The sequence below is a fragment of the Biomphalaria glabrata genome, chromosome 8 (genome assembly GCF_947242115.1).
Source record: "Biomphalaria glabrata chromosome 8, xgBioGlab47.1, whole genome shotgun sequence".
Lineage (NCBI taxonomy): Eukaryota > Metazoa > Mollusca > Gastropoda > Planorbidae > Biomphalaria > Biomphalaria glabrata.
The window spans coordinates 25368162-25382192 of record NC_074718.1 but is presented as its reverse complement, the minus strand read 5'-3'; the positions used below and the strand labels follow the sequence as shown (position 1 = coordinate 25382192).

The window sequence follows — 14031 nt, the reverse complement described above, 5'->3', positions numbered from 1 at the left end:
TATTTTGTTCAAATTTGCCTTCTCACACTTCTATAAAAGTGTTGTTTTTTTTTTTAGAAAAAAAAGGGGGGGGGGGGCTGGCGGATTTTTTAAAAGAAAAATACGAAAAGGGGGCGGTAGACCAACAAAGGTTGAAGACCACTGCTATAGAGCCCAGCCTGAGACTAGCTGCCGACCAAGGCTGTAGAGCCCAGCCTAAGACTGGCTGCCGACCAAGGCTGTAGAGCCCAGCCTAAGACTGGCTGCCGACCAAGGCTGTAGAGCCCAGCCTAAGACTAGCTGCCGACCAAGGCTGTAGAGCCCAGCCTGAGACTGGCTGCCGACCAAGGCTGTAGAGCCCAGCCTAAGACTGGCTGCCGACCAAGGCTGTAGAGCCCAGCCTGAGACTGGCTGCCGACCAAGGCTGTAGAGCCCAGCCTAAGACTGGCTGCCGACCAAGGCTGTAGAGCCCAGCCTGAGACTGGCTGCCGACCAAGGCTGTAGAGCCCAGCCTGAGACTGGCTGCCGACCAAGGCTGTAGAGCCCAGCCTAAGACTGGCTGCCGACCAAGGCTGTAGAGCCCAGTCTGAGACTAGCTGCCGACCAAGGCTGTAGAGCCCAGCCTAAGACTGGCTGCCGACCAAGGCTGTAGAGCCCAGTCTGAGACTGGCTGCCGACCAAGGCTGTAGAGCCCAGCCTGAGACTGGCTGCCGACCAAGGCTGTAGAGCCCAGCCTAAGACTGGCTGCCGACCAAGGCTGTAGAGCCCAGCCTAAGACTGGCTGCCGACCAAGGCTGTAGAGCCCAGCCTGAGACTAGCTGCCGACCAAGGCTGTAGAGCCCAGCCTAAGACTGGCTGCCGACCAAGGCATTAGAGCCCAGCCTAAGACTGGCTGCCGACCAAGGCTGTAGAGCCCAGCCTGAGACTGGCTGCCGACCAAGGCTGTAGAGCCCAGCCTAAGACTGGCTGCCGACCAAGGCTGTAGAGCCCAGTCTGAGACTGGCTGCCGACCAAGGCTGTAGAGCCCAGTCTGAGACTGGCTGCCGACCAAGGCTGTAGAGCCCAGCCTAAGACTGGCTGCCGACCAAGGCTGTAGAGCCCAGCCTAAGACTGGCTGCCGACCAAGGCTGTAGAGCCCAGTCTGAGACTGGCTGCCGACCAAGGCTGTAGAGCCCAGTCTGAGACTGACTGCCGACCAAGGCTGTAGAGCCCAGCCTAAGACTGGCTGCCGACCAAGGCTGTAGAGCCCAGCCTAAGACTGACTGCCGACCAAGGCTGTAGAGCCCAGCCTAAGACTGGCTGCCGACCAAGGCTGTAGAGCCCAGCCTAAGACTGGCTGCCGACCAAGGCTGTAGAGCCCAGCCTAAGACTGGCTGCCGACCAAGGCTGTAGAGCCCAGTCTGAGACTGACTGCCGACCAAGGCTGTAGAGCCCAGTCTGAGACTGACTGCCGACCAAGGCTGTAGAGCCCAGTCTGAGACTAGCTGCCGACCAAGGCTGTAGAGCCCAGTCTGAGACTAGCTGCCGACCAAGGCTGTAGAGCCCAGTCTGAGACTAGCTGCCGACCAAGGCTGTAGAGCCCAGTCTGAGACTAGCTGCCGACCAAGGCTGTAGAGCCCAGTCTGAGACTAGCTGCCGACCAAGGCTGTAGAGCCCAGTCTGAGACTAGCTGCCGACCAAGGCTGTAGAGCCCAGTCTGAGACTAGCTGCCGACCAAGGCTGTAGAGCCCAGCCTGAGACTGGCTGCCGACCAAGGCTGTAGAGCCCAGCCTAAGACTGGCTGCCGACCAAGGCTGTAGAGCCCAGCCTAAGACTGGCTGCCGACCAAGGCTGTAGAGCCCAGCCTAAGACTGGCTGCCGACCAAGGCTGTAGAGCCCAGTCTGAGACTAGCTGCCGACCAAGGCTGTAGAGCCCAGCCTAAGACTGGCTGCCGACCAAGGCTGTAGAGCCCAGCCTGATACTGGCTGCCGACCAAGGCTGTAGAGCCCAGCCTGAGACTAGCTGCCGACCAAGGCTGTAGAGCCCAGCCTGAGACTAGCTGCCGACCAAGGCTGTAGAGCCCAGCCTAAGACTGGCTGCCGACCAAGGCCTTAGAGCCCAGCCTAAGACTGGCTGCCGACCAAGGCTGTAGAGCCCAGTCTGAGACTGGCTGCCGACCAAGGCTGTAGAGCCCAGCCTGAGACTGGCTGCCGACCAAGGCCTTAGAGCCCAGCCTAAGACTGGCTGCCGACCAAGGCTGTAGAGCCCAGCCTGAGACTGGCTGCCGACCAAGGCTGTAGAGCCCAGTCTGAGACTGGCTGCCGACCAAGGCTGTAGAGCCCAACCTAAGACTGGCTGCCGACCAAGGCTGTAGAGCCCAGTCTGAGACTAGCTGCCGACCAAGGCTGTAGAGCCCAGCCTAAGACTGGCTGCCGACCAAGGCTGTAGAGCCCAGTCTGAGACTGGCTGCCGACCAAGGCTGTAGAGCCCAGCCTGAGACTGGCTGCCGACCAAGGCTGTAGAGCCCAGCCTAAGACTGGCTGCCGACCAAGGCTGTAGAGCCCAGCCTGAGACTGGCTGCCGACCAAGGCTGTAGAGCCCAGCCTAAGACTGGCTGCCGACCAAGGCTGTAGAGCCCAGCCTAAGACTAGCTGCCGACCAAGGCTGTAGAGCCCAGCCTGAGACTGGCTGCCGACCAAGGCTGTAGAGCCCAGCCTAAGACTAGCTGCCGACCAAGGCTGTAGAGCCCAGTCTGAGACTGGCTGCCGACCAAGGCTGTAGAGCCCAGTCTAAGACTGGCTGCCGACCAAGGCTGTAGAGCCCAGCCTGAGACTAGCTGCCGACCAAGGCTGTAGAGCCCAGCCTAAGACTGGCTGCCGACCAAGGCTGTAGAGCCCAGCCTAAGACTGGCTGCCGACCAAGGCTGTAGAGCCCAGCCTAAGACTGGCTGCCGACCAAGGCTGTAGAGCCCAGCCTAAGACTGGCTGCCGACCAAGGCTGTAGAGCCCAGCCTAAGACTGGCTGCCGACCAAGGCTGTAGAGCCCAGTCTGAGACTGGCTGCCGACCAAGGCTGTAGAGCCCAGCCTAAGACTGGCTGCCGACCAAGGCTGTAGAGCCCAGCCTGAGACTGGCTGCCGACCAAGGCTGTAGAGCCCAGCCTGAGACTGGCTGCCGACCAAGGCTGTAGAGCCCAGCCTAAGACTGGCTGCCGACCAAGGCTGTAGAGCCTAGCCTAAGACTGGCTGCCGACCAAGGCTGTAGAGCCCAGCCTAAGACTAGCTGCCGACCAAGGCTGTAGAGCCCAGCCTAAGACTAGCTGCCGACCAAGGCTGTAGAGCCCAGCCTAAGACTGGCTGCCGACCAAGGCTGTAGAGCCCAGCCTAAGACTGGCTGCCGACCAAGGCTGTAGAGCCCAGCCTGAGACTGGCTGCCGACCAAGGCTGTAGAGCCCAGCCTAAGACTGGCTGCCGACCAAGGCTGTAGAGCCCAGTCTGAGACTAGCTGCCGACCAAGGCTGTAGAGCCCAGTCTGAGACTGGCTGCCGACCAAGGCTGTAGAGCCCAGCCTAAGACTGGCTGCCGACCAAGGCTGTAGAGCCCAGCCTGAGACTAGCTGCCGACCAAGGCTGTAGAGCCCAGCCTAAGACTGGCTGCCGACCAAGGCTGTAGAGCCCAGCCTAAGACTGGCTGCCGACCAAGGCTGTAGAGCCCAGCCTAAGACTGGCTGCCGACCAAGGCTGTAGAGCCCAGTCTGAGACTGGCTGCCGACCAAGGCTGTAGAGCCCAGTCTGAGACTAGCTGCCGACCAAGGCTGTAGAGCCCAGTCTGAGACTGGCTGCCGACCAAGGCTGTAGAGCCCAGCCTAAGACTGGCTGCCGACCAAGGCTGTAGAGCCCAGTCTGAGACTAGCTGCCGACCAAGGCTGTAGAGCCCAGTCTGAGACTGGCTGCCGACCAAGGCTGTAGAGCCCAGCCTAAGACTGGCTGCCGACCAAGGCTGTAGAGCCCAGCCTAAGACTGGCTGCCGACCAAGGCTGTAGAGCCCAGCCTAAGACTGGCTGCCGACCAAGGCTGTAGAGCCCAGTCTGAGACTAGCTGCCGACCAAGGCTGTAGAGCCCAGTCTGAGACTGGCTGCCGACCAAGGCTGTAGAGCCCAGCCTGAGACTGGCTGCCGACCAAGGCTGTAGAGCCCAGCCTAAGACTGGCTGCCGACCAAGGCTGTAGAGCCCAGCCTAAGACTGGCTGCCGACCAAGGCTGTAGATCCCAGCCTGAGACTGGCTGCCGACCAAGGCTGTAGAGCCCAGCCTGAGACTGGCTGCCGACCAAGGCTGTAGAGCCCAGCCTGAGACTGGCTGCCGACCAAGGCTGTAGAGCCCAGCCTGAGACTGGCTGCCGACCAAGGCTGTAGAGCCCAGCCTAAGACTGGCTGCCGACCAAGGCTGTAGAGCCCAGCCTGAGACTGGCTGCCGACCAAGGCTGTAGAGCCCAGCCTAAGACTGGCTGCCGACCAAGGCTGTAGAGCCCAGCCTAAGACTGGCTGCCGACCAAGGCTGTAGAGCCCAGCCTAAGACTGGCTGCCGACCAAGGCTGTAGAGCCCAGTCTGAGACTGGCTGCCGACCAAGGCTGTAGAGCCCAGTCTGAGACTAGCTGCCGACCAAGGCTGTAGAGCCCAGTCTGAGACTGGCTGCCGACCAAGGCTGTAGAGCCCAGCCTAAGACTGGCTGCCGACCAAGGCTGTAGAGCCCAGTCTGAGACTAGCTGCCGACCAAGGCTGTAGAGCCCAGTCTGAGACTGGCTGCCGACCAAGGCTGTAGAGCCCAGCCTAAGACTGGCTGCCGACCAAGGCTGTAGAGCCCAGCCTAAGACTGGCTGCCGACCAAGGCTGTAGAGCCCAGCCTAAGACTGGCTGCCGACCAAGGCTGTAGAGCCCAGTCTGAGACTAGCTGCCGACCAAGGCTGTAGAGCCCAGTCTGAGACTGGCTGCCGACCAAGGCTGTAGAGCCCAGCCTGAGACTGGCTGCCGACCAAGGCTGTAGAGCCCAGCCTGAGACTGGCTGCCGACCAACGCTGTAGAGCCCAGTCTGCCCCAATATGAAATAGAGAAACCACGTTAACATCAACCTGTTAAAAATAAAAATTCACGTAACCAAAAACGCCTGCTAAAAAAATCCACACAAAATTAATTACATGCCAACAAATAAATTATTGAAATAGTAGGTGTTGAACCAACCATAGCGCACATACGTCTGGTAAGACATATACAAACAAGGAATGCCGAATGTCCATCAAGTAATACAGGATAACAATACAATCAAACCAGCATACACTCCAGGAAGGATAACAAACCTAAGAATGAAGAAATTAGATGAAGGCTCAATCCCAAACAAGCCCTAGGTCCCGACAAAATTTTTAATGACATGCTAATAGATTTTTAAAGATAGATAGTCGCACTATCTATCTATTGACCTATCTTTCAATTATCGTCTCTAAATGTTTTAGTCCTGTCTAGATCTAGACTGTAGAAATAGTGTAAAAATGAAACGCTATGAATTAAGCATACGCAGCTTTCAAAAGTACAAAATTTTTTTAATAACTTAATAACTTTTGTTTTTACTCTTTAATTTTTTTCCCTATTCGGATGATATCTAACAAGGGGAAAAACATAAAAGCCTTATGAATGATAGCATTATATAATTCTTTCCACAACAGCAGTGACTATTTACAAATGGAAGGTAACACTCCTAGTTGATCAAGGTGCTCGAGCTCTTAGTATTTCTCTCTCAGGGTGTTCTCAACTACTTGTTAGGTCTTTGGACAGACTTCAGCTAAATATAAAAAAAAATACCAGAGCTTATCTTAGGACAAGAACTCCACATTTACAACAATGTATTCCAATACTGTAAGATTTATTTCCTTTTTGATATGAAACAAAATTAATTAATCACCACTATTTTCACTGTGAATAATTGTGCAGGAACAATGAATAGTTGTGCAGGAACAACGAATAGTTGTGCAGGAACAACGAATAGTTGTGCAGTGTTTCAGTTGATCCAAGGCCATGGAAAGTGAGGAAAAAAACGTGTTCTAGTTTGTACCAGACAGACAGAGTTGATATAAGCTTTGTCAAGTCAATAAAATCCATAATAATATTAATACTAATAATTATCATCATTATTGTTAAATGACTTCGCATCTTTGGTTCTTCTCTCCTTCCCTATTTATTTGCTTCCCTTTAAGCCAATGAAGCGTGAAGTAAATCTACTACTGTACTAGCAAAAAGCGCCCTTCTAACATAAGCCTAATCCCAACCCTTTGATCCATTGGTCATCCTGCCCATCTTGTGTACAAGAGATGATACATGACCTTGCTGGTGAAATCTCAATCCACCCAAATTGTACACCCATGGGTTGGGGTTTCCAGCGCTCTACCATTGTCTGGTCACGCCCTTACATTCCCAGGTTGATCTATCTCATTTATGTCCCAACTCCCTTCACATTGCAGCCACCCATTCTCGAGGCCTGCTCCTAAGGACGCGCGGCGTAGAACGCACTCGTTGGCGCATATTTACACTGGCGTTAATTTTACACAGGATGTCATGAAGAATTATCGGCCACCGCGGCTTCAGCTTTGAAACATAAATGTCATATACCGTGTCAGGCCGAGTCAGGCACACATCTCATTCTTTTGTATTCGAGCACTAAACAAGTACTAGTGTCAATCGAAGTCTTAATGTCATGGTTGTAAATGAAAGTATGAGTGAGGACTGTATTACTTACTATAGGGGCTCACAGTTTATGACTTAAGTAACTCTTGATATCTTTTAGTGAATAATTCAAAACCTACCACGTAACCGTAATTTGCTACTATTTATGTAGATGGAGAGAAAGAAGAATTTTTACAATGTACCATGAACTCTTTGTCAGTCTTGGTGCAATCTTCTACACGTTATCTCTTCCACTTCCCATTCTCGGATCAAGGTGAAATTTTGCACACACACACACAAATTTATTGTCGATGACAACAATTGAATCAGTGGGAAAAAATTCCTATGAGTTAATCAATTAGTTGTAATTAATTCAGTTTGTTTTCTAGATATATATGTACTAAGCTAAGGGTTGATAAAGCATTGTGTAAAGAATTAGGTCTTACGCTAAACATTTTCTACTATAGACTTTAAGACCTTCTCTCTAAGTACTTATATATCGCTGTGGCTAACGCGTCCGCCTTACATCATGGGGGCCCGAGTTCAAATTCAGACTCGAGCAATTTAAAAAAAAAAAAAAAGCTTTTGACAAAGGCAGCACGGACACGTTCTCCCAGATCCAATGTGTCACTCAGTTTCAGCTTTCTTTTCAACAAAAAACATTTGTATATTTTTACTTGTTTTTTTTTTTTTTCTTTTTCTTCTTGATTCTGTAAAAACTAGATTCATTGTAAATAAGGACAGAAAAATGTTATACAACTCGTAAGGGCTTTAGTCTGACTAAAATTAAAAACTAAAAACTTAGTTAATTTTTTTTATAACATATTAGTCCCTCCCCCGCCCCCTCTCTCACTGTCTCTCTTCCTTTCCCCCTCTCTCTTCCCTGAAAAGGAAACGGATCCTGACAATAAACGTTCAAAGTTATTGTTGTTGACATTCTAGGATATGTGACTTCACTCATTACTTCATGGGACTAATTGTGTGCGTGGTGCTTATTTTAACAGCAGTAATAAAATAGAGATATTCCTTATATACGCGCGAAAAATGTATTCATTTCTCCCCGGGCAAGCCCCCCCCCCTCCCCTCACTCTCATCTTTTTCATCCCGGGCCTCAATCAAAAGTAATCAGAGTATTTATTTTTAGTTTGATGACTTCCAATCAGTGCCTTGTTCAATACGCAGCCGTTTGAATGTCGCGTGTTAAATAACGTTGTAACACGAGAGCTACAAGGAGAGATAACTGGTCCAGTGTTTGGAATGTTAGTTGTGTTATAGATCAGCTCCCTTTAAGTCATTTCTCACAATCACTTTGTTTTCCCTTCTTAGTGTTTTGTCACTGTAAAAAAAATGTTCACATTTTGTTGTTTTTAATTTACTTTGAATACATCATGTAAATGGCCAAAAGCTGTAATTAATTGTTGTTTTTTGTTTTCACAACGTTATCTTATGGATGAATTAAAGGACACCAGGCCTCCTGTACTGTTCCAATATGTAATGGTCATAAATTGTCTTACTTCGCACACACACACACTCGATACCACTCTTCAGTGGGTCCAATTCACGTACGTGTATTTTTGTTTTGCCAATACTTTTATGCGATGTTTGTTTTTTTTAAATCCTGTTAGATCTATAAAAAAATAAAATCATTTTATGATCTAGTCTGAGTGTCTTAACAAGGAAGTATATTGGAAACCAATGAAAAGGCCAGCTTACACTGACACATGTCAACACTATACCTATCATGAATGTTATAGCTGAAGGGTATCCCTTACATTGTATTTACACATTTTGCTAGATATTCGGGTGTCCATTTCAGGTACAGCGTAATGCGTAATGCTATTAGGGCATTGTTTTTTTTACAGGATATAAGGTCGTAGCTGTGTCTGCATCAACACGTCAAATACTGCTCTCTTACATTATAGTCAAAGTTGAAATTTATGATATTTGATTACTTTGATTTGTATAATCAGAAGCCGTGTCTGTGTGTGTCTCAGTTTCTGGAAAGAATTGTTGACCACTACCTCGTGTCTGCGTGTGTCTCAGTTTATGAAAAGAATTTTTGACCACTACCTCGTGTCTGTGTCTCAGTTTATGGAAAGAATGGTTGACCACTACTTCGTGTCTGTGTGTGTCTCAGTTTATGGTTTATGGAAAGAATGGTTGACCACTACCTTGTGTCTGTGTCTCAGTTTATGGAAAGAATGGTTGACCACTACCTCGTGTCTGTGTCTCAGTTTATGGAAAGAATGGTTGACCACTACCTCGAGTCTGTGTCTTAGTTTCTGGAAAGAATTGTTGACCACTACCTCGTGTCTGTGTGTCTCAGTTTATGGAAAGAATGGTTGACCACTACCTCGTGTCTGTGTCTCAGTTTATGGAAAGAATGGTTGACCACTACCTCGTGTCTGTGTCTCAGTTTATGGAAAGAATGGTTGACCACTACCTCGAGTCTGTGTCTTAGTTTCTGGAAAGAATGTTTGACCACTACCTCGTGTCTGTGTGTGTCTCAGTTTATGGAAAGAATGGTTGACCACTACCTCGAGTCTGTGTCTTAGTTTCTGGAAAGAATTGTTGACCACTACCTCGTGTCTGTGTGTGTCTCAGTTTATGGAAAGAATGGTTGACCACTACCTCGTGTCTGTGTCTTAGTTTATGGAAAGAATGGTTGACCTGACCACTACCTCGTGTCTGTGTGTGTCTCAATTTATGGAAAGAATAGTTGACCACAACCTCGTGTCTGTGTGTGTCTCAGTTTATGGAAAGAATGGTTGACCACTACCTCGTGTCTGTGTCTCCGTTTATGGAAAGAATGGTTGACCACTACCTAATAGCTAAAATTAATTTTCATGTCCGTTTTTTTTTATTATTTTTTTTACAAAGCCAATATCGACTCCCTTTGTCTGTCTGTCTGGTAAAAAGTGCGTACACGTTTTTTTCGCCCACATCCATTCTCTGGAAACATTGCACAGTTATTCATTGGCATAGACTGACTATACACCAACCCAATAAAAAAACAACCAATTAGCCAATTAAGTAAGGGTAATTAAATATTTATTTGATACCAACACGGGAAATTAACCATTCATTATTCACAGATATGGTTAAATATGTAGGGTTTTGTCCCCTTAGATTATTGTACACATTATTCTCCCAAAGCCATTCTCGGATCAAGTTGAAACTTTAAAGAGTTATTTATTGTGCCCCCCCCCCCCCAAAAAAAAAACGTAAATCATGTAATTAATCAACTAATTATTGGTGATTAATTAACTTGTTTGATATCAAATAATGGAAGAAAAAAAACGTTAACATTATTGAGAGATGTAGGTGTAAGTGCGGAGTTCTTTTCTTCTGAAAAGTTGTTTTTTTTTTTTTAAAGGATTTTTAAAATTATTATGCTTGTTATAGTTGTGATGTGCTCCTGTGTCCTGGCTCATTCAATACATCGACGCAGGCCAAATACCAAAAAAAAAAATGCAGGCAGGCTTCTAGCGACCTACTTTGTTTTATTGTTTATATTTTGTCAAGCCCTAAATTTTCTTTAGAAAAGCAAAACAAAAGAAAAAACTTTATTTTCCTCTTGTGTGTCACCTCCTGATTGGTGTCATATGGTGCGGTCCGCCACTGCCACGCACTGCATACACCAGAGCACATTAAATGTAGTACAATGTGTTGATGAGACGTTCTTCTGATTAGTTCCACTATGGAACTGTACAAACATACAACTGAATGACAAAATAATAGAATGTACACATTCTGAAACTGTTTCTTCTATTATGTTAAAGTCTATAAACAAAGGGTAGGGGGGTGGCAATACCTATTGGTTCAGCGGTAGATCAGGTAGTGTACCAGATAGCTACAGATAGCAGGTGACTATAAATTAAACGCATTCAAGCTTACATGTCAGAAGGCGACTTTTCTTTGTATATATCTCTACGCCAGTGTATAATGCGTGTAGATATATCAAGGTTATCTACCCTTATCTGTTCAAGTAGGCTATAAACCAACCAGTGCACGCGTAGAGTATACTCAGTGCTTTTATTGGAACTTCCAAACCATTCGTAATTTATTGTCAGATCTGATTCGATTATTGGATGACAAATACTTCAGTGGCGAGTCACGACTTATGTTTGCTTATTTTAATTAGAAAGTATATTTGACTACCATCATTATTCCCTTGACGAGATTATAGATACGCGTAAAGCAACACACAATTGTACTCGAGTCTCAATGTAGTTGAGGACCGCTGCTGTATTGTGTGGGCCTCCTGCTGGTGGCTATTTGTTGGTCACTACGTTGTTACAAAACAACTTTGTCTTTGTTACGCTCTTAGCCAATAGACCAGCGATCTCTGTTGGGCTCGGGGGGTTGTTGACACGGTGACTAGCAAACGTTAATGGGCGGGGGAAAGGCCTCGGCAATATTTGTGATTGGGGTGGACACTGGACGAATGTGTTTGGCCCAGGCTCACACACGGCATGCCACCGCGTTTGGGTCCGAACTAGAAAGTTTGTGTCATTGCGTCTCAATGTAATTGCCTGTCATTTGCGAATAGGGTCTTACGTTAGTCTATGCAGTCCTGGATTTTACCGGGCATTAGTCTAATGCTGTTGTCCATAAATTTGGTTAAGTATTATTACACTTCTTTTTTTGTGTGCATTGGAATATATTATTTTAGTATTAGCCCTACATGATTTAGAAGTAAACACATCACGTCTAATTGTTTACGAGTTTGATTTAATGAGTTGTTGTTTTTTTTTTTGTCATGGGTGCATAAATATTTGGGCTTATATAGTTCTTTTTAGTTGAGTCCTGTGTGAAGATATGTGTACAAATCAAACAAGGCAATTATTCATATGCGTTAAAATGCATTTCATTGTTATGGAATATAATGTGAATAACTTTAAAAAAAAACAACTGAAGGCTATAGGAAAACAATGGGAACTAGGAAGTGAAAGGGGGATAACTTATGTCTATCCTACCCCCCCCCCCCCCTCTGGCGCAACTCTGGTCCCACGTTGTGGTCCGTCCAACGAATGGAGACAATTGTTAGAACGTGGTCCGTCCAACGGATGGAGACAATTGTTAGAACGTGGTCCGTCCAACGGATGGAGACAATTGTTAGAACGTGGTCCGTCCAACGGATGGAGACAATTGTTAGAACGTGGTCCGTCCAACGGATGGGGACAATTGTTAGATCATGCTAAGTAGGACGAAACGAAAGTCTCGCGTCAGTTTGTATTGCTCTTCTATTTGTAGATCGTAGGCCTACATTTGCACTTATCGTACACGTGAAGACGACGCTCCTCTTTTGATTTGTTAGATAAAGCTGGATAGTGAGATAACTTGTTGTTTAAGTAGTCGGAGGCATTTCCTTTGTCTTGCAGTTCTATTGGGGTATGCAGCGCATTCAGACTTTCATTGTGGAATGCAACACATTCTAACATTCTATTGGACAGTTCACGCATGCGCTGATCGATTTGGATAAGAAGCTCAACCAAGTTGCTTATGTACGCTGATGACTTCTACTATCGTATTCTTAGCAAGGTCAATGAGATTTTCCTTATAGTGGTGTCATTCAAAACATGTTTGTTTGGTATGCACAGAAAAAAAAAAAGTTATGGGTCTCTAAGTTGTAGGTCGTCTCGTGCTCTTAGAGTGGGCTGCACTTTTGAAGGGAAAGTTGGTAAATCCACCAGTTCATAGTGATTGCGTTACATATTAGCTAATACGTGTGTCACCTTATGGAAAGAACACATAGGTCACGGGTATTATTCCGATAAGCCTTGCGTGTGGTGTGTTCAGCCTACTTATGTCTGGGAAGTAAATCTCTTTGTGACCATTCATTGCTGTGACCTTCCTGACCTCTACCCCCCCCCCCCCCGATAGCCAGTGTTTACATACCGAGACTTTATCGATACCCGGTTTAACGTCGTGTCCAGTTGTATATTATGTATGTGCGTTCTTTGCTAACGGCTTTGTTGCCACTTTAGCCTTGTGTTAGTGCTAGTTCAATTCTACAGTTCGTCTCGTGTGTTCTGATGGTATATATATATATCACGCTTGTAGAAGTGGTGACACGCCCACCAGTTTTGTTTTGAAAACATGACACTGCTTAGAAACAAAACCTGACACTAAATATTGAGTTACATGTGAAAAGTTGCCTGTGATCTTAGTCAACTTGTTCAGAGTTTTGTTGTGTTCAAAAGTGAAATTTCTTTATAAGGGATGTGGCAACTATTCGACGCCGTGTGTACTGAATTATTTGACAACATTTGAGACTTGAACGGCGCATTCGTCTTGTTGTTCGACAAGTGCCTAAACTTAATGGATGAAATGCTGGAGGCTTCTCCCCCAGCTCCACACCACGCCGCTGGACTGTGTCAGTCGCCCTTGTCTAGAACACTGTCCTCTTCGTCGACCAGCTCTTCCCTTGCTGACTCGGATTTGTACGGGGATTTGGGCTGCGGGGAAAACAGGCGCCTGTACTCTGTCGACTCAACTACAAGTCTCTCTGTCCGCTCAGGTATTGAAATATCTAGATCTACTTTTGTTTTGTTTTTTTACTCACACCATTCACTGTTAATTCCTCTTCACTATTACGATGATTGACGAGGCAGGGGGGGGGGATTGTATTTGTGTTGATTGTTCAATGAACTTTGAAATAACGAGGTTAGATGTACACTGCATGTGAATAACTTTTACTCAATGTGTGTATTTTACATGCTATTACCTTTATGTTCTTGCGTTACTCTGTTCAGGTTGGGGATACGGGACCATAATATCATACCCTAGCTAATCTGAAATCCCACCCTGACACAAACCGATTAGAGATTAACAACAACTATAGATTCGTGTGTGTGTACAAGAAGTATCGTCGTATAACATCTATTTAAAACCACAACATATCTAGAATCTAGTCCATTCAATAGGAGACTAAAAGAAACCACCAACGTTAAAGCAATGTGTGTAAGAATGGAAGCGAAAATACAATTCAGCCCCCTCCCGGCCCTGTCTACTAAGACTACTACCTTTATTTTGATCTTCCATTTGTTTATATCCATCACATTGGGTTGTGTGTCAAGTGGGTCCACTTGAATGCTTACCAACACACCGTGGCGCCCGCCCCATCCCTCCTCTTTCCACGGTTCTTACACACACGAAAGATTTAAATCTACATAGAGACTATAAGCCTAGGTGTAATATGTACCATAATGTCGGCCAACGTCCGTGTCAGTGCAAGGCTCTCTGTCAGCGGGAGGGGGGTTGTGTCAGGGTCGAAAAATTCTACCATTAATTAAAAAAAGTAAAACATAAAAATAACAGAAGCCTACACATGTCATTGGCGCTTCTGTCTTTATGTCAGTAGA

General features: G+C 46.9%; 1 protein-coding gene across 5 annotated transcripts in view; it reads left to right on the top strand.

Moving 5' to 3' along the window:
- The window catches only part of LOC106067962 (arf-GAP with Rho-GAP domain, ANK repeat and PH domain-containing protein 1-like), an 86431-nt gene that overhangs the window by 23387 nt on the left and 49013 nt on the right, over positions 1–14031 (top strand). Inside the window, exons 1-2 of one of the 5 annotated variants that reach the window (XM_056037337.1) lie at positions 10972–11286; positions 12731–13187. The exons of 3 other annotated variants lie outside the window; for them this stretch is intronic. In XM_056037337.1, coding sequence (XP_055893312.1) covers positions 12989–13187 — 199 coding nt within the window. In that variant the 5' untranslated portion in view covers positions 10972–11286; positions 12731–12988. Of the gene's footprint in view, positions 1–10971; positions 11287–12730; positions 13188–14031 lie in introns of those variants that run through there. One more of the 5 variants, XM_056037338.1, reaches the window with a different exon arrangement.